The following is a 26,498-nucleotide window of genomic DNA, read 5'->3' on the forward strand; positions in this document are numbered from 1 at the left end:
ATCCCTCAACCAACATCATAAAACAGATGATCTGGTCATCATCATATTGTTCTTTGTGGGAGTTTATTGTGTGCAAACTGACCACCACGAAGTAACAACAGCAACTATACTTCAAAACCACTTAATTGGCTGTAAAACTTCTTTGGGACATCCAGAGTTCATGAAAGGCACTACAGAAATCAAAGTTCTTTCTTTCTCTTTGCTTTCTTCACAGAGAATACTGTGCTTCACTTCCACACTCTGGTTATTCTAATAAAGCAAGGGCTGACATACACTCTAGAACGGTTTCCGTAACATTCTTAAGGGATTAATGAAGGACAGTGGGCCAAACCCAAAGTGGCACCCTGGAAGGAGTTGGAGCACACAAACTCAGAGCTGTGGTCACATAAGAGCCACAGGAAGAGCTGTGCTCAAGATGGATTGCTCCTGTTGGTGGGGTGCCATGTGATGCGACAACTTCTTGACCACCTCCCAAGGTGACTGTAATGACAATCCAATGGGTCGCTGAGGCAGTAGATCTACTCCCACAGTTAGCTGATCTCATGTCCTGTGAGGGTCCTGTACAGTGTTGCAATCTTCTGCCTATGTACAAGCACCAACAATGCTGCTCATGCTGTACACAGGGGTGCTCAATCCGTCATAGGCAATATAGGCACTTACAATGTTCAATATTGCTGGGGCTAATTTCACCTTTGTGGCTTGGGCAGTAAACTGTGCGTCAATGCAGCTGAAATTCAAGCAGCTTCGATAGCGGGCAGGGATGTGCTCTGTCAGTTTGCCACCCAAATCAGTGAAAATTAACCTGCAGGTCTTGGTCACTCTCGTTCAGGATTGACCAGCCAACCAATGCAGCAATGGCCCTTTCCAAACCTCAAGGTCCTAAAGATTCAAACAGGTCAAACCAGTGAGCAAGGAGCATAAATATGACTGATTTCATTGATTGGCTTACCACCCAGCCGGGCATGTGAAAAGGGATGTCACTGTGTCTAACTGTTGGAAATCCTTACTGAAGTGTCACATATTGGAGCATGATCGTCTCTCACACAGAACAGTCTACTTACATGTAGCAGAAGAACAGCAGCAAGGAAAGACTGACCCTGGCAATAGCCTATGTCCTCATCGTGCACAGAGTATGCCTGCGGAGAAGAAAAGACATCAATGAAAACTGAGGTTCAGTCACAAGCTACACAGCACTGCTCCCATGGTTAGCGAAGGTGTGTCCCCACCTGGTAAATCCCAAGATGAGCTTACAGGTTAGTGAAATGGTATGTTTTCAACCTGGATTCATATGGCTTTTAAAAGAGTGGGTAACACAGTCACCCTCTGTTCAGATACTTTGTTTAACCAGGTCACTAATTAAAATCACCAAAACTCCAGCAATTCTAACATCTAGAGTCAACCTGGATTTTTGTTACCTGCTGCGGTGTTTTTAGTGTAAATAAACACTTTATTTCAGAAGGCAATCATTACAGATCTAAACAGGAAAGCTCCCAAATGATTAACAACTTTCAGCTGAGGGGTGTGTGTGCATGATTCATTCTGAATTGTATAAAGAGAAAGATGGCCCACTATTGGTGTAAGCTGTATATGTTAACATGTGCTCACTAACAGCACATCTGTCCATAATTGTGCAGGGGTTTTATGCACCTGGGGGCTGTTCTAATGAAAGGTCACAGGCAGAATCACAGAATTATTAAGACACGGAAGGAGGCCATTCGACCCATCGAGTCTACACCAGCTATCCGAGTGAGCAATTCACTTAGTGCCATTCCCCTGCCTTCTCCCTGTAGCTCTGCACATTCTTCCTTTTCATATAACTATCTAATTCCCTTTTGAATGCTTCAATTGAACCTGCCTCCACTACACTCCGAGGCAGCGCATTCCAGACATTAACCTCTCGCTGCGTGAAAGAAGATTTTCCTCATGTCACTTTTGCTTCTCTTACTCATTACTTTAAATCTGTGCCCTCTCGTTCTCGATCCTTTCATGAGTGGGAACAGTTTCTCTCTAACTACTCGGTCCAGACCCCTCATAATTTTGAATACTTCTATCAAATCACCTTTCAGCCTTCTCTTCAAGTAAAACAATTCGAACTTCTCCAACTTATCTTCATAACTAAAGTTCCTCATCCCCGGAACTTTCTTGTGAAACTTTTTTGTACTCTCTCCAATGCCTTCACATCTTTCCTCAAGTGCAGTGTCCAGAACTGGACGCAATACTCCAGCTGAGGCCGAACTAGTGTCTTATACAAGTTCAACATAACCTCCTTGCTCTTGTACTTTGTGCCCCTATTAATAAAGCCCAGGATACTGTATGCTTTATTAACCGCACTTTCAACCTGTCCTGCCACCTTCAATGACTTATGCACTTATACACCGAGACCCCTCTGCTCCTGCACCCCCTTTAGAATTATACCCTTTATTTTATATTGTCTCTCCATGTTCTTCCTACCAAAATGAATCACTTCACATTTCTCTGCATTGAACATCATCTGCCACTTGTCCACTCATTTCACCAACTTGTCTATGTCCTTTTGAAGTTCCACACTATCTACCTCACAGTTCACAATGTTTCCAAGTTTCGTGTCATCTACAAATTTTGAAATTGTCCCCTGTACACCAAGGTCTAGGTCATTAACATATATCAAGAAAAGCAAGGGTCCCAACACTGCACCCCCCCCACCCCCCGGGGAAATCCACTACAAACCTTCTTCCAGTCCGAAAAACATCCATTAATCACTACTCTTTTTTTCCTGTCACTCAGCCAATTTCGTATCCATGTTGCTATCATCCCTTTTATTCCATGAACTATAACTTTACTCACCAGTCTGTTGTGTGGCACTGTATCAAATGCCTTTGGAAGTCCATGTACACCACATCAACAGCATTGCCCTCATCAACCCTCTCTTGTTACTTCCTCATAAAACTCAGCAAATTAGTTAAACATGACCTTCCCTTAGCAAATCCATACTGGCTTTCTTTAATTAGCCTACATTTGTTCAAGTGACTATAATTTAGTCCCAAATTATTGCTTCTAGAAGTTTCCCTACCACCAAAATTAAACTGACTGGCCTGTAGTTGCTGGGCTTTTCTTTACTCCCTTTCTTGAACAAGGGTGTAACATTTGCAATTCTCTAGTCCTCTGTCACCACCCCGAGTCTAAGGAAGATTGGAAAATTATGACCTGTGGCTCTGCAATTTCCACTCTCGTTCCCTCAGTATCCTTGGATACATCTCATCTGGTTCTGGTGCCTTATCAAGTTTTACAGACAGCCTATCCAATATCTCCTCCTTATCAATTTTAAATCCTTCTAATGTATTAATTGCCTCCTCTTTCACCATGACCTGGGTCGCATCTTCTTCCTTGGTAAAGACAGACGTAAAGTATTCTCCTGCCTCCATATGTAAATCCCCTTTTTGGTCCCTAATTGGCCCTACTTCTCCTTTGACCACCTTTTTACTATGCCTATAGATGACTTTGGGATTCCGTTTTATATTAGCTGTCAGTCTCTTTCCATAGTCTCTCTATTTCTCTGATTTGGTTTGTCACTTGCCCTCTGAACCTTCCAGTTCTCCGTTGCATTACCTAGCTACTATTTATCATAAGCATATTTCTTCTTCTTTATCTTGATATCTATCTTTTTCGACATCCAGAGAGCTCTGGATTTGTTAGTCCTACCTTTCCCTTTTGTGAATATACTTTGACTGTCCCAGAAATATCTCTTCTTTGAAGGCAGTCCATTGTTCAGGTACCGTTTTTCCTGCCAACATTTGATTCCAATTTATCTGGCCCAGATCCATTCTTACCCCATTGAAATAAAAACAGCAAGTCTTGGAAATACTCAGTAGGTCTGGCAGCATCTGTGGAGAGAGAAGCAGAGCTAACGTTTCAGGTCAGTGACCTTTCATCAGAACTGGCAAAGGTTAGAAATGTAATAGGTTTTAAGCAAGTGAAGCGGGGTGGGGGAGCAGAGAACAAAAGGGAAGGTGTGTAATAGGGCAGAGGGCCGGAGAGATTAAATGACAAAGATGTCATGGGACAAAGGCAAAGGGACTGCCACTGTCATGAAGGGTCACTGACCTGAAACGTTAACTCTGTTTCTCTCTCCACAGATGCTGCCAGACCTGCTGAGTATTCTCAGCACTTTGTTTTTATTTCCAGCATCCGCAGCATTTTGCTTTCATCTTACTCCACTGAAATTCGCTTTCCCCAAGTTGACTAATCTTACTCTGGGTTGTTCTTTGCCCTTTTCCATAGTTAACCTAAACCTTATGATACAATGATCACTGTCCCCTAAATGGTCTCCTACTGATACGTGATCCACTTAACCCACTTCATTCCCAAGAACCAGGATGACCAATGCCTCCTTTATTGTTGGGCTGGAAATATACTGCTGTAAAACATTTTCCTGAATTTACTCCAGGAACTCTTACCCCTCTCTGCCCTTTGCACTACTAGTAGCCCAGTCTATATTCAGATAATTAAAGTCCCCCATTATAATTCTTTAATTCTAGCACCTCTAATTTCCTTGTAAATTTGTTCCTCCTCATTTTGCCCACTAGTTGGTGGCCTATAGATTACACTGAGTAATGTAATTGCACCTTTTTTGTTCCTTCATTCTAGCCAAATAGATTCTGTCCTTGACTCATCAGAGATATCCTCTCTCTCCAGCAGTGCAATGCTCTCCTTAATCAATACTGCCACTCCTCCCCATTTTCTACCTTTCCTGAACACCTTGTATCCAGGAATATTTAATACCCAGTCCTGCCCTTCTTTAAGCCAGGTCTCTGTTATATCCACAACATCACATGGTAATCTGCGTCTGTGTCTCACCAATCTTATTTACCACACTCTGAGCATTCACATAAATGCACTGTAACACTGATTCAGACTTTATTATGTTGCCCCTTGCTCTGACCCCTCCTAATTTATTCCCTACTCTATTGCTATCTATCTGTCACAGTATTGTATGCACCTTGGTGTTCTTCTCTGATATTACCTCCTGGTTCCCACACCCTTGCCAAGTTAGCTTAAACCTCCCCAACAGCACTAGCAAATCTGAAGAAGGGTCACTGACCTGAAACGTTAACTCTGCTTCTCTCTCCACAGATGCTGCCAGACCCGCTGAGTGTTTCCAGCATTTCAAGTTTTTATTTCAGATTTCTAGCATCCGCAGTATTTCGCTTTTAATTTAACACTAGCAAATCGTCTCACAAGAAACTTGGTCCCGACTCTATTTAGGTGCAACCTGTCTGGCCTTTACAGGTCCCATCTCCCCCAGAGCTAGACCCCCAATGCCCCAAGAATCTTGCACTATCTTTCCAGCCACGCATTCATCTGCTTTATCATGCTATTTCTATACTCACTTTCACATGGCACTGGAAGTAATCTGGAGATTACTACTTTTGAGGTCCTGCTTGCTCACTTCCTACTAGGCTCCCTAAATTCTAACTGCAGGACCCCATCTCTCTTTCTGCCTATGTTGTTCATACCAATGTGGACCACGACTGCTGGCTGTTCACCCTCTCCGCTCAGGGTACTCTGCAACTGTTCAGTGACTTCCTTAATCCTAGCACCAGGGAGGCAACACAGCATCCTGGATTCACGTCTGTGGGCACCTAAAACGTTAACTCTGTTTCTCTCTCTCCATAGATGTGCAGGTTAGTCTATCTTTTCGGGGGGGAAACTGCTGGGACAACTTCCATTTACATGTGACTTTAATGTGAATCAATGTCCCAAGGTGTGTCACAGAAGCATGGATCAGACAAAAATGGACGGCAAGCTAAAAAAATAAGATATTAGCAGGGATGACCAAAAGCTTAGTCAGAGAGGTGGGTTTTAAGCAATGTTGTAGAGGAGTGGGAGATGGAGAGGTGGGGGAAAAGAGAGTGTCACTGTTCCCATACACTGGGAATAAGGCGATATTGTGTTTTGAGTTTCTGTGCAGCTTCCACTTACCCTGCACTGTGCAGGGCCTTGTTATGGAGGTTATGAGGGAATGTTGTGTCAGCATTCAAACAGCTTGTATGTAATCAATTTCAATCACTAAGGATTCAGCCTTTTCTCAGTGGCAGCACTCTCATCTCTGAGTCCGAAGGTGGTGGGCTCAAGCCCCTTCTTGACCATGTAAATCCAGGCTGACACTGCAGTGCAGTACTGCAGGAGTGTTACCCTGTCGGAAGTGCTGTCTTTCAGATGAGATTTTAAACTGTGCCCTTGTCTACACCTCAGTTGGAAGTAAAAGAGCCCACACCACTATTTGAAGATCAGCAGGGGAGCTCCACTTGGAGTCGGAACAACATATAGCCCTCAACCAGCATTACTAAAACAAGATTTTTTGTTTATATAAAAGCAAAATACCACAGATGCTGGAAATCTGAAATAAAAACATGAAATGCTGGAAATACTCAGCAGGTCTGGAAGCATCTGTGGAGAGAGAAGGAGAGTTAATGTTTCAGGTCAGTGGCCCTTAACGTTAACTCTGCTTCTCTCTCCAAAGATGCTGCCAGACCTACTGAGTATTGCCAGAGTTTATTGTTTTTATCTTTTTCTAAATCTCACTTACGCTTGTGCGATCTTGCTGTGTACAAATTGGCTGCCCGTGTTTCCTACATGACAACAATGACTACACTTTAATTACTTCATTAGCTGTAAAGTGTGTTGGAACAACCTGAGATTGTGAAAAGTGCTGTATAAATGCAAGTTTTTCCTTTCTTTCCTCAACAGTTGCTGCCGAGTTGGGTGGCTAGTTGTATCTCTAGCAGGGTAACATCCGGTCATTATTGCATTATGGGATCCTGCAGTGTGCAAATTAGCTGACATATTTCCTACATTATAACAGTGACTACAGTTCAAAAGTACTTCATTGGCTGTCTTTAGGTATTTGCACAGAAAAGCATATTGGAAATAGCCACCTTCTTGCACGCTATTGTGTGCAGGGCCCCTCAACCCTGTTACTCTACATATGATTGTTTAAGACAGAGGTAGATAGATTCTTGATAAGCAAGGGGGTGAAAGGTTATCGGGAGTAGGCAGGAATGTGGAGTAATCAGTTCAGCCATGAACCTACTGAATAGCAGAACAGGCTCGAGGGGCCTACACCTGCTCCTAACTCGTATGTTCTGTTTGACACACAGTTTTTGAATGACGGGTCTTCCCTGCTGTGGAAATACTGAATAGAACTGCTCAGTCTGTGTCTTTGTGCAAATGGAGAGGAAATCAGTAAGTAATGCAGAAACGCCTTACCAAAGATCGAACATCATTAAAGGCTGATCTAGGTTATATATCATTACTGCACTGTCATAGCATCTTCAGAATTATAGTGGCCCCTCATCAATTCAGAGATACTAGCAAGCAAAGGCTTTATCCCTTGAGAGTTGAGGCACGCATTACTGAGTCAGAATGCATATCCCAATCAGTCGCATCAAGCTGCCACTTAGCAAAAAGTGCGATGCACTGTTCAATTATGATAGCCAGACATCTTATGCAAGAAACCCTTTCTGTTAAAAGTTATGCGAAACCTTTATAAATCACTGGTTAGGTCCAGGCTGCAATATTGTGCCCAATTCTGGGCACCACATTTTATTATAGAGTCAAAGAATAGTTACAGCACAGGAGGAGGACATTGGGCCCGTCATGTCTGTGCTGGCTCTCTGCAAGAGCAATTTAGCTAGCCCCACTCCCCCACCCTTTCTCTATAGCCCTCTAAATTTTTTCTCGTCAGGTGGTTATCCAATTTCCTTTAGAAGTCCTCAACTAAATCTGCACCACACTCTCAGGCAATGCATTCCAGATACTAACCATTTGTTGTCTAAAAAAGTTTTCCTCATGTCACCTTTGGTTCTTTTGCCAATCACCTTAAATCAGTGACCTCTGGTTCTCAAGCCTTCCACCAATGGGAACAGTTTCTCCCTATTTACTCTGTCTAGACTGCTCATGACTGTGAACACCTCTATTAAATCTCCTCTTAACCTCTTTTCCAAGGAGAACAACCCCAGCTCCTCCAATCAATCCACATAACAGAAGTCCCTCATCCTTGAAACCATTCTCATAAATCTTTCCTGCACCCTCTCTGAAGCCTTCACATCGTTCCTAAAGTACGATGCCCAAAATTGGACACAATACTCCAGTTGTGGTCGAACCAGTATTTTATAAAGGTTTATCACAACTTGATTGCTTTTGTACTCTATGCCTCTATTTATAAAGCCAAGGATCCTCTAATGCCTTTTTAATCACTTTCTCAACCTGCCCTGCCATCTTCCATGATTTGTGCACATATACCATTCTCTATGATCCTGCACCCGCTTTAGAATTGTACACTTTATTTTATATTGCCTCTCCTCGTCCTTCCTACCAAAATGTATCACTTCACACTTCTCTGCAGTCGATTTCATCTGCTACATGTCCACCCATTTCACCAGCCAATCTACGTCCTCTTGAACACTATCGCTATTCTTTGCACAGTTCATAATACTTCCAAGTTTTGTGTTATCTGCAAATTTTGAACTTGTGCCCAGCATACCCAAGTCTAAGTCATTAATATATATCAAGAAAAGCACTGGTCCTGGTGCCAACCCTAGGAGAACCCGACTGTATACCTTCCTCCAGTCTGAAAAACAACCACTCACCAGTATTCTCTGCTTCCCATCACTCAGCCAATTTCGTATCTATGCTGTCACTGTCCCTTTTATTCCATGGGCTTCAATTTTGCTGGCAAGCATATTATGTGGCACTTTATCAAACGCCTTTTGGAAGTCCATATAGACCACATTAACCACAATACCCTCATCAACCCTCCGTTACCTCATCAAAAAACTTAGTCATGTTAGTTAGACACGATTTGCCTTTAACAAATCTATGCTGGCTTTCCTTAATTAATCTACACCCGCCCAAGTAACTATTAGTTTTGTCCAGGATAATCGTTTCTAAAAGCATTCCCACCATTGAGATTAAACTGACTGGCCTGTAGTTGTTGGGTTTATCCTTATACCCTTTTTTTGAACAAGAGGTGTAGCATTTGCAATTTTCCAGTCTTCTGGCACCACCACCATATCTAAGGAGGTTTGGAAGATTATGGCCAGTACCTCCACAATTTCTACCCTTATTTTCTTCAGCATTCTTAGATACATCCCATCCAGACCTGGAGATTTATCAACATTAATTACAGACAACCTTTCTAATACCTCCTCTATCAATTTCTAGCCCATCCAGTATCTCAACTACCTCCTCATTCACTATGACTCCGGCAGCATATTCTGCCTTGGTAAAGACAATGCAAAGTACTAATTTATCACCTCAGCTATGCTGCCTCCCTTCATGCATAAATCCCCTTTTTGGTATCCAATCAGCCCCACCCCTCCCTTTACCATTTATATGCCTATAGAAGACTTTTAGATTCCCTTTTATGTTAGCTGCTAGTCTCTTCTCATACTCTCTTTTTCACTTCCCCTCTGAACTTTCACTATTCAGCCTGGTCCTCACTTGTATTATCAACCGGAGATCTGGCAGGTGCACTTTTTACTGCTTCATATTTTTCTTTATCACTTTCGGCACCCAGGGAACTCTGGCTTTGCTTGCCTTATCATTCCCCCTTGTGGGAATGCACCTTGACTGTACCCAAACCATCTCCTCTTTAAAGGCAACCCATTGTTTCATTACAGATTTTCCTACCAATCTTCCATTCCAATTTACCTGGGCCAGATCCATTCTCACTCCACTGAAATTGGTCCCCCTCCAATTAAGCATTTTTACTCTAGATTGCTCCTTGTCCTTTTCCATAGCTAATCTAAATCTTACAATACTATGTTCACTGTTCCCCAAATGTTCCCTGACTGACACTTAATCCACTTGTCCCAACTCATTCCCTAGAACCAGATCCAGCAATGTTCCAAAGAAGGGTCACTGACCCGAAACGTTAGCTCTGCTGCTCTTTCCACAGATGCTGCCAGACCTGCTGAGTGGTTCCAGCATTTCTTGTTTTTATTCCAGCAATGCCTCCTTCCTTTTGGGCCAGAAACATATTGATCAAGAAAATTCACTGAACGCACTTCAGAAACTCTTCTCCCTCTCTGTCCTTTATGTTAGAGAAATCTCCAAGTCTGTCTGTGAAGAAGATACTGAGACAAGTCTGCTTTAGTGTAGAACTCTATTGCTTGTCTCACAGGTTACTTCTGCTCTCCAAAACAACACCCCCAGCCAGTGCTGGCTGGCTTGTCTTTATATATATATATATATATATATATATATATATATATATATATATATACACACTTGAATAAAATTAACTGATTAACACCCAACACCTGATCATCCTATTATCTTGAACTACCAGGTATTTATCATCCATTAACAGAACTTCAGACCCTAACACTTTACATTACTATCTCAGTTTATATTAGGATAATTAAAGTCCCCCATCTAGTTCTTGAACCTCTATAATTTCTTTGCAAATTTGTTCCTCTATATATATCCCACTAGTTGGTGGCCTATAGAATATGCTCAGTAGTGCAATAGCACCTTTGTTGTTTCTTAACTCAAATAGATTCTGTCCTTGAGCCCCCTGGGACATCCTCTTTCTCCAGCACTGTAGTATTCTCCTTAATCAATACTGCCAACCGTCCTCCTTTCTTTCCTTCAGGAAGGATGTTAAGGCCTTAGAGAGGGTGCAGAGATTTACTGGAATAATACCAGGGATGACAAGAGTTCAGTTTTGTGGAGAGACTGGAGAAGCTGGGATTATTCTCCTTACACCAGAGAAGATTAAGATGAGATTTAATAGAGGTGTTTCAAATATTGAGGGATTTTGATAGAGTAAATAGTTTCCACTGCCAGAAATGGCAATTGATGCTGGATCAATTGTTAATTTTAAGTCTGAGATTGATAGACTTTCATTAACCAAAGGTATTAAGGGGTTTGGAGCAAAGGGGTATGGAGTTAGGGGTATTAAGAGGTATGAAGTTAGGTCTCAGATCAGCCATGATCTCACTGAAAGGTGGATCAGGCTCAAGGGGCTAAATGGCCTCCTCCTGTTCTTACTTTCCTTGTTCTTTCAAAGAGCTGGCACAGGCATGATGGGCTGAATGGCATTCTCTGTGCTGTATGATTCTATGATTTCTGTAAGAACAGAACTTCAAGAAATAACAGGGGATGGGGTGGGCTGTGCATACTGGTTGTATGACATATACTATATGGGAGAATGTAAATTATTTACTATTTTACAATAATTTACAATTATTATTTACAAGAATGTTACCAGGGCTTGGAAATTGCAGCTATGAGGAAGGTTGTTTTCCTTAGAACAGAGAAAGTTGAGGGGTGACTTAATTGAGGTGACTTAAGAGGGGCCTAGATAGAGTAGATAGGAAGGACCTGTTTCCCGTAGCAGAGAGGTCAATTACCAAGGGCCACAGATTTAAGGTGATTGGTAGAAGGATTACAGGGGACATGAGGAAAGACTTTTTCATTCAGAGGGTGATGGGTGTCTAGAATTCACTGCCCGGATCGGTGGTGAAGGCAGAAACCCTCAACTCATTTAAAAGGTACCTGGACCCGCACCTAAATTGCTGTAACCTGCAAGGTTACGGACCAGGTGCTGGAAGGTGGGATTAGATTGGGCTGCTAGTTTTTTCAGCCGGTGCAGACACAATGGGCTGAATGGCCTCCATCGGTGCTGTAACTTTTCTATGGTTCTTCGGTTCTAATTTATCATACACCCATAGTATATAGGAGTGGAAAACATATATGGGTCTGCTCTCAGTAAGTTCTTGAGTTTAGTGGCATCAGTGGTCTGACATGGTCTGAGTGTCTTAAGACAGACTGAAAAAACATTGGATGGGTGAGGTCTGATATGAATCACTGAGCTGCTTTATTTCATAGTAAGGTGAACATATAGAACTAACATTGGGTCCAGACTCTTAATTCGATTCATGCAACTTATCCTTGCATAATCATACAAAGTAAAGAATATGCCAAGCAAGCCCACATTAGTGGACCGTCTTACACAACTCAAACTGGATGGCTTCTAATTATCCTCCAGTATTTCTTAACCTCTTCATCTCTGCACAGTTTTCAAACCTGAATGTCCCGACAGCCTGCAATTTCCAAAAAGTACTTTTCTCTCTCTCGCGCTCTCCTGTCTGTTCACACGTAGAAGGATCAATGGATTTTCCAACATAATTGGTGAGAGATGTTTTTAATTATCCAGATAAACTAACACAATGTGTCAGCAAACACTCTGTTCAAAAAAAACTTGTGAGAATGCACTTTAATTAAAATTAACCTCAATTAAAAGTAACTTTTTAACAATTTCTTTGTGTGGGGTAAATGACCAAAAACTCCCGAGATGAGAGACAGTGTGTAACAGAAATAGATCACGCATAGGAGAGTGTAAGATAAATAGAGGAAGTTATTGAAGTTACACAGAATATACAGGGAATTGTCAGAAAATGACATTAGTTATTGAATAAGAAAACTCATAGTTTAAAATCAAAGTTTAGCTTCTGCAATGAGAATTAGGAGACAACTTGCAGAGTGTCAAACCATTTAACACTGACTACAGGGACTGAATTGAACTCATAACAACAAAGACATAAAGGGTGCATTTCACGTCACAACAACTTGCAGTGTTAGAAATGTTTCCCGTCCCCTCTGGTTACCGACCCTTCTGCCACTGGAAACAGTTTCTCCTTAGGTAATTTATCAAAACCTTTCCTGATTTTGAACATCTCTATCAAATCTCCTCTTAACCTTTTCTGTTCGAAGGAGAACAATGCCAGTTTCTCCATACAAAGGACAAAGAACAAAGAACAGTACAGCACAGGAACGGGCCATTCGGCCCTCCAAGCCTGCGCCGATCTTGATGCCTGTCTAAACTAAAACCTTCTGCACTTCCGGGGTCCGTATCCCTCTATTCCCATCCTATTCATGTATTTGTCAAGATGCCTCTTAAACATCGCTATCGTACCTGCTTCCACCACCTCCCCTGGCAGCAAGTTCCAGGCTCTCACCACCCGCTGTGTAAAGAAATTGCCTCGCACATCCCCTCTAAACTTTGCCCTCGCACCTTAAACCTATGTCCCCTAGTAACTGACTCTTCCACCCTGGGAAAAAGCTTCTGACTATCCACTCTGTCCATGCCGCTCTTAGCTTTGTAAACCTCTATCATGTCGCCCCTCCACCTCCGTCGTTCCAGTGAAAACAATCCAAGTTTATCCAACCTCTCCTCATAGCTAATGCCCTCCAGACCAGGCAACATCCTAGTAAACCTCCTCTGTACCCTCTCCAAAGCCTCCATGTCCTTCTGGTAGTGTGGCGACCAGAATTACACGCAATATTCCAAGTGTGGCCTAACTAAGGTTCTGTACAGCTGCAGCATGACTTGCCAATTTTTATAGTCTATGCCCCGACCGCTGAAGGCAAGCATGCCGTATGCCTTCTTGACTAACTTATCCACCTGCGTTGCCACTTTCAGTGACCTGTGGACCTGTACGCCCAGATCGCTCTGCCTGTCAATACATTTGGTTAAGTCCCCCATGCCTGGAACCAATCCAGTAACTCTCTTCTCCACCCTCTCCAAGGCCTTGACATCCCACTCCCCCGCCTTTTCCCTTCGGCCCTGCAAATATTTTCTCGTCAGATAATTATCCAATTCCCTTTTGAACGCCACGATTGAAGCTGCCTCCACCATACTCTCAGGTAGTGCATTCCAGATAGTAACTACTCGCTGCATAAAGCATTTTTCCCTCATGTCATACTCTCTCTTTGCCCTCTTATTCTCTCTTTCAGATCTGTTCTGTATTTCCTATATTCATCTGGTTCTATACTGTATTATGAACCTTACAACTGTCACAAGCCTCCTTTTTCTGACTCATTTTAATCTCTACATCTTTAGTCATCCAGAGCGCTCGAGCTTTGGGTGCCCTTCCTTTTCCCCTCATGGGAATGTGCCTGTTCTGTACCTGAACATCTCCTCTTTGAAGGCCTCCCATTGGTCAATTACTGTTTCGCTGACCAATTTTTGATTCTAATGGGTCAGATCCCTTTTCAACTCACTGAAGGTAAACCACCTCCAGTTAAGTATTTTTACTCTTGATTGTTCCTTGTCCTTTTTCATGACTATTCTAAACCTGATATGATCACTGTTCCCCAATTGCTCTCCCACTGAAGCAAGCTCCACTTTGTTCCTCAGAACTGGATCCAACAGGGCTTCTTTCTTCATTAAAAAAAACTGATCAAGGAAGCTCTCTTGTGCACATTTCCTGAATTTTTCCTTCACCTTGCCCTTTACACTGTTATTATCCCAGTCTCTATTAAGATAATTGAAGTCCACATGTCAGTATCATTCAACATGATTATAAATCATTTTCCACTTATGTTGGTATTTGGATTACATTAGATTAGTATAATACAGGAGACCATTCGGCCCATCCTGGCTGTGCTGGCTCTTTCAAAGAACAATCTGGTTAGTCCTTCTCCACTGCTCTATTTATTTTCCCAACACTGGATGGTGATGAGATTATCGGGGAGCTAAGTGAAAAGAGTATGATGGAGGTGATTGACATTGTCAAATAAAGTCGTTAATCCCCGACGACTGAGTGATTCAATGCATTTCCTCAGCTCTCTCCCACTGTCAGGTTCCAGTTCTGTCAGATCCTTGGCAATGCCAGTACGGTTCACAAATTAAATACATGTAATTTCTGAGAAATGTATTCAATGTAGTGTTTAACAATAGGATGTTAAACACATCAGGTGAAAAGAAAGCTGTGAATGCTGCAGAAGTATTAAGTAACAGAGAAAGTGTCGAGTACTCCTGATGACACCCGTTAAACCACTGTTTCCAGCTTTCGGTCAAGTTAAGCAGAATTCTTCAGAATGATGGATTGTTGGATTGATGAATGTGTAAAATGGTGTTCAGGCATATTCAACATTTTATTCTTTCATGGGTGTGGGCGTCACTGGCAAGGCCAGCATTTGTTGCCCATCCCTAACTCCCTTTGACAACTGAGTGGCTTGCGAGGCCATTTCGGAGGGCAGCTAAGAGTCAATGTGGTTGTAATGCATTAATTAAACAGCAGCCTTATTGAGTAAGCCTGGATACCATTTTATACATCCCATCATGCTGCAATTCTCGTGGTCCTATTGATACCAGTAAACATTTATTCAGAAGGGGCAATTCCAAGAATTGCATCAATAAAATGTACTGCGTGTAAAAAAAATTCCAGCTGCTTTCAGCACCACTATTCAGACCCCAGACTGTGAGATAAAGGACTGTTCTCCTCTAGCTGCCGCATTCACAATCAATCACTGACACCATGACACGCTGTACACTCCCAGGCTGCAGTTACATCTCCCATTTTGCACTGGCTCTCTCCACCACCCCATTTCCACAGGCTGCCCATCCGTTCACTGCTTGTTACTACACCATCAAACGCAACTGAATTTAAAAAGTTCCCAATGAGGTTTATCAGCACTGGCTGTTCAAATTCACAATGCGCTTACAAAAACAGACCTGTGCAATTAGCAAATGTCCTCTCACCGCATCCACTTCAAGAATACAAAGAACAAACCAAAGCAATCAGACATTATCCTTAAGCAGACACTAGAGGCAACACAGTTCCAACCTTTCAAGTTACTCATTGAGTCATAGAGTTAAACAGCACAGAAACAGGCCCTTCAGCCCACCGTCTCCGTGCCGGCCATCAAGCCTATCTATTCTCATCCCATTTTCCAGCACTTGGCCTGTAGCCTTGTATGCTATGATGTTTCAAGTGCTCATCGAAATACTTCTTAAATGTTGTGAGGCTCCCTGCCTCTACCACCCCTTCAGGCAGTGTGTTCCAGATTCCAACCACTGTCTGGGTGAAAAACAATTTTCCTCAAATCCCCTCTAAATTTCCTGCCCCTTACCTTAAATCTAAGTCCCCTGGTTATTAACCTCTCCGCTAAGGGAAAATGTTTCTTCCTATCTACCCTATCTATGCCCCTCATAATCAGGTCCTCCCTCAGCCTTCTCTGCTCTAAGGAAAATAACCCTAACCTATCCAGTCTCTCTTCATAGCTGAAATGCTCCAGCCCAGGCAACATCCTGATGAATCTCCTCTGTACCTTCTCCAGTGCAATCACATCCTTCCTATAGTGTGGTGACCAGAACTGTACACAGTACTCCAGCTGTGGCCTAACTAGCATTTTATACAGCTCCATCATAACCTCCCTGCTCTTATATTCTATGCCTTGGTTAATAAAGGCAAGTATCCCATATGCCTTCATAAACACCTTCAGTGAACCATGGACAAGTACACCAAGGTCCCTCTGTACTTCCTAGGGTCCTACCATCCATTGTATATTCTCTTACCTTGTTAGTCCTCCCAAAATGCATCACCTCACACTTTTCAGCATTAAATTCCATTTGCTACTGCTCTACCCATCTTACCAGCCCATCTATATTGTCCTGTGTCTAAGGCTTTCCTCCACACTATTTACGACACCACCAATTTTCGTGTCATCTGCGAACTTACTTATCATACCTCCTATATTCACGTCTAAATCATTAATGTACACTACAAACAGCAAGGGTCCCTGCACCGATCTCTGCGGTACACCACTGTTCACAGACCTCCAAGCACAAAAACAACCCTCGACCATCACCCTCGGCCTTCTGCCACTAAGCCAATTTTGGATCCAATTTGCCAAATTGCCCTGGATCCCATGGGCTTTCACCTTCTTAATCGATCTCTCATATGGGACCTTATCAACAGCCTTACTGAAGTCCATGTAGACTACATCAACTGCTATACCCTCATCTACACACCTAGTCACTGCCTTGCAAAATTCAATCAAATTTGTTAGACATGATCTCCCCCTGTCAAAGCCATGCTGACTATCCCTGATTAATCCTTGCCTCTCCAAGTGGAGATTAATCCTGTCCCTCAGAATTTTTTCCAAAGGTTTCCCAACCACTGATGTTAGACTCACCGGCCTGTAATTACCTGGATTATCCCTGCTACCCTTCTTCAATAATAATACCATATTCGTTGTTCTCCAGTCCTCTGGTACCTCTCCTGTGGCCAGAGAGGATTTGAAAATTTGTGTCAGAGCCCCTGCTATCTCCTCCCTTGTCTCACATAACAGCCTGGGATACATCTCATCTGGGCCTGGGGAGTTATCCACTTTTCAGCCCACCAAAACTGCTAATACCTCCTCCCTTTCAATGCTAATATGTTCAAGTATATCACAATCCCCCTCCCTGATCTCTACACCTACATCGTCCTTCTCCATAGTGAACACAGATGAAAAGTAATCATTTAAAACCTCACCTACGTCCTCTGGCTCCACACACAGATTGCCGCTTTGGTCCTTAATGGTCCCTACTCTTTCCCTGGTTATCCTCTTGCCCTTAAGATACTTATAAAACGTCTTGGGATTTTCCTTTATCTTTCCCGCCAGTGTTTTCTCATGTCCCCTCTTCGCTCTCCTAATTACTTTTTTTTTAAAGTACCCCCCCCCCCCCCCCCTACACTTTCTATACTCCTCTAGGGCCTCTGCTGTTTTCAGCCCTCTGAATCTGCCATAAGCCTCCTTTTTTTGCCTGATGCAATGCTCTATATCCCTTGACATCCAGGGTCCCCTGGACTTGTGGTCCTACAGTTCACCTTTACAGGAACATGTTGGCCCTGAACTCTCACGATTTCCTTTTTGAATGACTCCCACTGGTCTGATGTAGATTTTCCTACAAGTAGCTGCTCCCAGTCCCAGTAGTTAGTCCCAAACAGTCCCAGTACTAAATGTAACCCCATTGTATTGTCAACTGCATACTGGAAGAAACCCCAAACAGAACTTTAGGATAATGGAGTGAACAGTGGCGCAGTGGTTAGCATCACAGCTCCAGGGACCCGGGTTCAATTCTGAGTACTGCCTGTGTGGAGTTTGCAAGTTCTCCCTGTGCCACGTGGGTTTTCGCCGGGTGCTCCGGTTTCCTCCCACAGCCAAAAGACTTGCAGGTGATAGGTAAATTGGCTGTTGTAAATTGCCCCTAGTGTAGGTAGGTGGTAGGGAATATGGGATTACTGTAAGGTTAGTATAAATGGGTGGTTGTTGGTCGGCACAGACTCGGTGGGGCGAAGGGCCTGTTTCAGTGCTGTAACTCTAAATAAAAAAAATGTAAAAAAAACAATGTAAAACTGTACTCCCGGTCTCACAGGAGCACATTCTTCAGGTCCTAGTTTTGGCACTAGGAAGAACTGTAAAGGGGGGGAAAAAAAGACTTGGATTTCCATAGTTCCCTTCACAACCTCAGGAAATCTCAAAGTACTTCACTGCCAATGAAGTATTTTTGAAGCACAGTCACTGTTGTAAGGTCGGAAACGTGGCAGCCAATTTACACACAGCAACTCCCACAAACAGCAATGTGATAATGACCAAATATACTGTTTTCTAGGTGTTGGTTGAGGAATAAATATAGGCCAGGACACTGGGAAAACAACCCTGCTCTTCTTCAAAATAGTACCATGAGATCTTTTACATCCAGCTGAGAGGGCAGCAGCACCTCCAACAATGCAGCACTCCCTCAATGCTGCACTGGAGCGTCAGCCCAGATTATGGGCTCATGTCTTTAGAACAGGGTCTTGAACTAACAACCTTCTGACTCAGAGGCAAGAGTGCTCTCCACTGAGGCAATGTTGAACCTGTGTGACAAGCTGCTCTGGTGGCATCTGAACTTACAGTTCTTTGGACTATTCGTCCAGGCTTTGGGATCTTTCAACCAGTAACATAAGCACTACCCTGTTGCACCGCTGCTCTGAGAATAGTAACATGTTTTGTCACTTGTCCTAGGAGCCTGCACACCTCCACTGAAAGCATAGGGAGTCGAAGGGGAAGGGGCATCAACAGGGTTACCAACAGGAGGTTTCTGGAATCCCCATGAATTGAAGATTAATCTCCAGGACACTTCTAAGATCATAAGAAATAGGAGCAGGAGTAGGCCATTTGGTCCCTCGAGCCTGCTCCGCCATTCAATAAGATCATAGCTGATCTGATTGCAGCCACTTTCCTGCCACCCTCCCCATAATCCTCAACTCACTTATAGATCAAAAAAATCTGTCTAACTCAGTCTTGAATATATTCAATGACAACTGCTTGCTAGGGAAGGTTTCCCAACATTTACAACCCTCTGAGAGAAGAAATTCCTTCTTATTTCAATCTTAAAAGGAAGACCCTTATCTTTAAACACTTCCCCCAGTTCCAGATTCCCCCACAAGGGCAAACATCCTCTCAGTAGCTACCCTGTCAGGTATACGTTTCAATGAGATCACCTCTCATTCTTCTAAACTCCACTGAATATAGGCCCAACCTGCTCAACCTTTCCTCTTAAGGTAGCCCCTTCATCCCAGGAATCAGCCTAGTGAACCTTCTCTGAACTGCTTCCAATACTAGTATATCCCTTCTTAAGTAAGGAGAACAAAATTGTATGCAGTATTCTAGGTGTGGTCTCACCAATGCCCTGTACAGCTGTAGCAAGACTTCCTTACTTTTACACTCCATCCTCCTTGCAATAAAGGCCAACCTTCCATTTACCTTCCCAATCACTTGCTGTACCTGCATGCTAACTTATTGCGATTCACGCGTGAGGACATCCAGATCCCTCTGTACCGCAGCATTCTGTGGTCTCTCTCCATGTAAATAATATTCTGCTTTTCTATTCTTCCTGCCAAAGTGGACAACCTCACATTTGCCCACATTATACACCATCTGCCAAATTTTTGCCCATTCACTTAACCTATCTATATCCCTTGAGAGACATTTTATGTCCTCCTCACAACTTGCTTTCCGACCTATCTTTGTATCGTCCGCAGATTTGGCTACAATACACTCAGTCCCTTCATCCAAGTCATTAATTATAGATGATAAACAGTTGAGGCCCCAGCACTGATCCCTGTGGCACTCCACCAGTTACAGTTTGTCAACCTGAAAATGATCCATTTATCCAGACTCTGTTTCCTGTTAGTTCGCCAATCCTCTATCCATGCAACTATATTATCCCCAATAGCATGAGCTCTTATCTTGTGGCAACTTATCGAATGCCTTTTGGAAATTCAAATACACGACACCTACTGGTTCTCATTTATCCACCATACTTGTTACATCTTCAAAGAAGTCTAATAAATATGTCAAACATGATTTCTCTTTCATAAAAGCTTGTTGATTCTGCCTGATTGTATTATGATTTTCTAAATCTCCTGCTCCTACTTCCTTAATAATGTGTCAGGCAGGCCCCCACCTGCTAAGCATGAGGCACATTAATTTTGCCACATGGACATTAAATTTTAAACTAGGGGGCGACAGAGTAACCCCAGTGAAAGCATGGCCAATATGGAGCAGCATAATTCAGGGCTGGGTACAGAATTGTTAAAACTGGCTCAACTAATTTCAAACTTCAATGAGGAAGATGTAGGAGAATTTTTTGTGTCCTTTGAGAAACTGGCAAGACAGCTAAAATGGCCAACTGAGACCTGGCCACTTTTACTGCAAAGCAACCCAACTGGAAAAGCCCATGAGGTTTATTCCCTGTTGCCAGATGAGAGTTCATCAAATTATGAACTGAAAAAAATGCCATCCTCAAGGCATATGAATTAGTACCCAAAACTTTTCACCAAAAGTTTAGAAAGTTTGTACTTTGCATCGGTATTCACCGACGAGAGGGACATGACGGATGTTGAGGTTAGGAACAGATGTTTGATTACACTAGGTCAAGTCGGCATAAGGAGGGAGGAAGTGTTGGGTATTCTAAAAGGCATTAAGGTGGACAAGTCCCCAGGTCTGGATGGGATCTATCCCAGGTTACTGAGGGAAGCGAGAGAGGAAATAGCTGGGGCCTTAACAGATATCTTTGCAGCATCCTTAAACACGGGTGAGGTCCCGGAGGACTGGAGAATTGCTAATGTTGTCCCCTTGTTTAAGAAGGGTAGCAGGGATAATCCAGGTAATTATAGACCGGTGAGCCTGACGTCAGTGGTAGGGAAGCTGCTGGAGAAGATACTGAGGGATAGGATCTATTCCCATTTGGAAGAAAATGGGCTTATCAGTGATAGGCAACATGGTTTTGTGCAGGGAAGGTCATGTCTTACCAACTTAATAGAATTCTTTGAGGAAGTGACAAAGTTGATTGATGAGGGAAGGGCTGTCGATGTCATATACATGGACTTCAGTAAGGCGTTTGATAAGGTTCCCCATGGCAGGCTGATGGAGAAAATGAAGGCGCATGGGGTCCAAGGTGTACTAGCTAGATGGATAAAGAACTGGCTGGGCAACAGGAGACAGAGAGTAGCAGTAGAAGGGAGTTTCTCAAAATGGAGACGTGTGACCAGTGGTGTTCCACAGGGATCCGTGCTGGGACCACTGTTGTTTGTGATATACATTAATGATTTGGAGGAAAGTATAGGTGGACTGATTAGCAAGTTTGCAGACGACACTAAGATTGGTGGAGTAGCAGATAGTGAAGGGGACTGTCAGAGAATACAGCAGAATATAGATAGATTGGAGAGTTGGGCAGAGAAATGGAAGATGGAGTTCAATCAGGGTAAATGCGAGGTGATGCATTTTGGAAGATCCAATTCAAGAGTGAACTATACAGTAAATGGAAAAGTCCTGGGGAAAATTAATGTCCAGAGAGATTTGGGTGTTCAGGTCCACTGTTCCCTGAAGGTGGCAACGCAGGTAAATAGAGTGGTCAAGAAGCATACGGCATGCTTTCCTTCATCGGACGAGGTATTGAGTACAAGAGTTGGCAGGTCATGTTACAGTTGTATAGGACTTTGGTTCGGCCACATTTGGAATACTGCGTACAGTTCTGGTCGCCACATTACCAAAAGGATGTGGATGCTTTGGAGAGGGTGCAGAGGAGGTTCACCAGGATGTTGCCTGATATGGAGGGCGCTAGCTATGAAGAGAGGTTGAGTAGATTAGGATTATTTTCATTAGAAAGACGGAGGTTGAGGGGGGACCTGATTGAGGTGTACAAAATCATGAGAGGTATAGACAGGGTGGATAGCAAGAGGCTTTTTCCCAGAGTGGGGGATTCAATTACTAGAGGACACGAGTTCAAAGTGAAAGGGGAAAAATTTAGGGGGGATATGCGTGGAAAGTTCTTTACGCAGAGGGTGGTGGGTGCCTGGAACGCGTTGCCAGCGGAGGTGGTAGATGCGGGCACAATGGCGTCTTTTAAGATGTATCTAGACAGATACATGAATGGGCAGGAAGAAAAGAGATACAGAACCTTAGAAAATAGGCGACATGTTTAGAGAGAGGATCTGGATCGGCGCAGGCTTGGAGGGCCGAAGGGCCTGTTCCTGTGCTGTAATTATCTTTGTTCTTTGTTCTTTGTAACCCTAAAGAAGCAAGCTAATCAAACTTATCTGGAGTTTGAAAGAAGCAGCTGGCTTTTGACCAGTGGCTGAGGGCTCTTAAAGTACAGCTCAGCAATGAGAATCTCAGAGAGGTAATTCTGTTCGAGGAATTTAAACACTCTCTCCCACTCTCCATAAAGACCCATGCAGAGGAGCAGCGGGTTCAAAGAGCCTGGGAAGCAGCTGTTCTAGCTGGTGAGTTTGCTTTAATTTATGTCAGTTTTTCAGGGAAGAACCTTTCCTAGTCATCCCCACAAATCCAAAAAGGACAAATAAGAGGAAGGTGATAGGAGCCCAAGCAGTCCTGGGAGAGAAAGGAAAGCAGGAGCCACAGGTGGCTCTCCTCCAGCCAAAAAGGAAGGTGCTGTGAGCAAGAGTGAGACCGGAGAACTATGTTTTTCCATTGTAATAAAGCAGGGCATTTAAAAGCTGACTGCTGGAAACTACGGGGAGAGCCTGTAGGGCTAATCAGGGCACACCTGCTCAGTGAAGGAGAAGGGACCCTGATGGAAAGCACAGCAGAACAAGCTGTGGCTTTAACTGCAGTAAGAGTCAGACCCAGGAAGCTGAAGGCTGCAAGTGCAGGAAAATGTAATAGGATTCCTGAGGGCTATCAGGGTTTTGTATCTGAAGGGAAAATAACGCCATGCCCCTCGAGTGGAGCAAGCAAGCTCATAGTAATTCTCAGGGACCACTAGATCGCTTTCACAGGGAAAAGGCCTGACCTCTTCCTCAGAGAGTGCAGTGAACACTAGAATGGTGGTGAATGGTATTGGAGGGCAGTGTATGACTGTACCTGTGCACTGGGTGACCATAGCGATTGTCCCTAGTTTGCCTGTGGACGGGGTTGACCTGCTCCTAGGTAATGATTTGGCGAGGGTAAAGGCGGTAGCCCCCTCAGTAGTGAAAGAAAGACTGAAGGAGGTCAGAGAGACAGGGCGGTGGCAGGAGACAGGCCCCTGCAGTTTCCCTGAGTGGATCAGGCCATGATCTAACCAGCTCCCCCAGAGAAGACTGCATTGGCACTGCAGGCAGATGACCAGGTCTGTCTGTCTCAGACTTTCTTTGGAAAGTTAAGAGACCCAGGGAATTAATTAAATGGATTTTCCCTAGGTGAGGCTCAGCAAGCCGACCCAGTATTGCGAGAGTTAGCACAGGCTGCTCAGCCTGAAAGTGAAGCAGAGGGAGTCCCTGATTGCTACTATTTGCAGAATGAGGTACTGATAAGGAAATGGAGTTCTCCTCACAGACCTGAGAGCAAGGAGTGGACAGTAGTTCACCAGTTAGTGGTGCTGCAGAGGTACTGGAGAGGAATATTAAGAAGGGTCCACAAGACTACAGTGCCTGTACATGCTGATATATGAAAGGCCAAATCCCGCGTAAGACAGCAATTTGACTAGCCAAAACACCACAAAGATGTGCTAGAGTACTGCAGGAGTTGCCCTATATGCCAGGTTGAGGGGAAACCCCAGCCTACAGTGACACCTGCACCCATAGGTCCTGTACTGGTGTTCGGAGGACCCTCCAACAGAGGGCTGGTGAACGGTAAGGGACCCCCGCCGAGAACAAAAAGGGACAGGCGGGCACAAGGCTGGCAAAAGATTAGATAGGGGAGGGGAAAAAGTGACCAAGAAGGCAGGTTAAAGTCCGGGAGGAATCCCGGATGAACACTCGAACTGTCTGGTCAGCCAACCCCGAAAAATTTGAAAAGACCCCACATCCTCCTATGTAAATACAGACACTAGAACTACCTCACCAGAGTTGTTAACAGCATTTACAGGAACCTGGAGAGACAAAGAAAAACCTCTCGGAGGCAGAGAAACCGTGAGGGTGAAGCCTCACCTAGTCGAAGTGCCACAGGGGAATACAGTAGAGTCTGCACAATACCTGCAGGCAAGAGTGTCCCAAAGGACAAAGGAGATATTAGCAAAGAATCCTCCCCATCAGTCAGAAAAAAGAAAACCACCCATCCCCATAAGGTCAAAAGCCTATATATGACTCAGCAAAGACTGAAGGAGAGTTCAGGATAGACCCATCCACTGCTGCCTCTCCTGAAAAATAAATACCTCAGCAGGAACAATGACACTCGGCAGCCATGGAAATGGGCAAACAGAAGAGAAAGTTCACCAAAAAAGAACCACATATTTATTGGCATGCCAAAAAAGGGGCGAGTTTTAGGATTTGAGAATGAATGAGAGAAATGCATGTTTTTTTCTGTATTACATTTTCTCTGGACCCTTTAATGAAATGCGCTTTTCTCAAATTGCATTTCATTCTGCTGGGTGTGGAGGTGTCACGCAGGCCCCCACCTGCCAAGCATGAGGCAAATTAATTTTGCCACATGGACATTAAATTTCAAACTATTATTGAAGTGAAGAAAGAACTTGCTTTAAAAAAGTGCCAGATCTTGGCTGGAAAGACATTTGCACATTAACAGACAGTGTTTGGAAGGACGAAGGATAATGGACCATTCCCTGACGCATTCAACCCACAATGGACTTTTAATCACCAGACGTTAGATTAGATTGGAGATACAGCACTGAAACAGGCCCTTCGGCCCACCAAGTCTGTGCCGACCATCAACCACCCATTTATACTAATCCTACACTAATCCCATGTTCCTACCAAACATCCCCACCTGTCCCTATATTTCCCTACCACCTACCTTTACTAGTGACAATTTATAATGGCCAATTTACCTACCAACCTGCAAGTCTTTTGGCTTGTGGGAGGAAACCGGAGCACCCGGAGAAAACCCACGCAGACACAGGGAGAACTTGCAAACTCCACACAGGCAGTACCCAGAATCGAACCCGGGTCCCTGCAGCTGTGAGGCTGCAGTGCTAACCACTGCGCCACTGTGCCGCCACTGAAGGTGGGGGAGCTCGCATTCCAGGTTGACTGCTAAGATGGCCGAATATACAAACGGACATGGTCAAACGAGCTAATTACATGACTAACCTGCTGGGCAACCTGAGCTTCTGAATTTGTACAAAGAGTTTGGGCAGAAAGCAGAACGCTCCTGGACTGAGAAGATCTCACCTGGCTGGCTCACCACAGCCTCTCCTATCTGCCTGCTCCCAACTCTATCTCCAAATCAGAACTCCAAATCCACTGAAGACACATGAACCCCAAGAGAGAAAAGTCTCCTACAGCGAACAAGGTTTAAGAATAATACTGGGCCCCAACGAAAAGCAAGATCTACCTACAATAAAGGATACTACAGTGAGCTCGAAGAACCGTAACACTAAAAACCTCCTCAGATATTGTCTCAAACTTTTCCACTTTATTTCTTCTGTTTTCTTTCTGTCTCTATCTGCATGTGTGTATCGCGTGTGCATGCTAGCATGGGCACGTCGTGTATCTGTAGGCATTAACCAAATTAGAGTTTATGTTTAAGTTTAATAACATTTCACTTTTCTTCTTTAAACCTGAGATAACCTGTTGTGCTGGTTTCTTTGCCTTATAATTGGAAAGTGGTGAAAAAGGATTCACCAAGGGGAAGCTGAAAACATGGTGTGTTTAAAATTAAACCCTGTTACACTAAGACCAGGTGAAGGCTGAAAGAGAACCCTAGACCTCTTTCTCACCTGCTCGTAACAAATGGATTACAGCATTTTCCCAATGACAGATGTTAGGCTAACTGGCCTATAGTTCCCTGCCTTCTGCTGCCCTCCTTTCTTGAATAGACGTGTTGCATTTGCGGTTTTCCAATCCGCGAGGATTTTTCCAGAATCAAGGAAATTTTGGAAGATTACAACCAATGCATCACTATCTCTGCAGCCACTTCTTTTAAGACCCAAGGATGCAGACCATCAGGTCCTTGAGACTTGTCAGTCTTTAGTCCCATTACTTTTCCTAGTACTTTTGCTCTAGTGATAGTTTTAAGTTACATACAAACATACGAACATACAAATTAGGAGCAGGAGTAGGCCACTCCACCCCTCAAGCCTGCTCCGCCATTCAATAAGTTCATGGCTGAACTAATTACTCCACATTTCCACCAACCCCCAATAACCTTTCACCCCCTTGCTGATCAAGAATCTATCTACCTCTGCCTTAAAAATATTCAAACTCTCTGCTTCCACCGCCTTTTGAGGAAGA

At 43.7% G+C, this 26,498-nt stretch overlaps 1 protein-coding gene across 1 annotated transcript in view; it reads right to left on the bottom strand.

The window, feature by feature from the left end:
- Window positions 1-26,498, bottom strand: part of LOC137373241 (rab GTPase-activating protein 1-like) — a 556,698-nt gene that overhangs the window by 112,639 nt on the left and 417,561 nt on the right. Inside the window, exon 15 of the mRNA XM_068038091.1 lies at window positions 1,062-1,136. Coding sequence (XP_067894192.1) covers window positions 1,062-1,136 — 75 coding nt within the window. The remainder of the gene's footprint in view (window positions 1-1,061; window positions 1,137-26,498) is intronic.

This window comes from Heterodontus francisci, chromosome 8 (genome assembly GCF_036365525.1).
Source record: "Heterodontus francisci isolate sHetFra1 chromosome 8, sHetFra1.hap1, whole genome shotgun sequence".
Classification (NCBI taxonomy): domain Eukaryota; kingdom Metazoa; phylum Chordata; class Chondrichthyes; order Heterodontiformes; family Heterodontidae; genus Heterodontus; species Heterodontus francisci.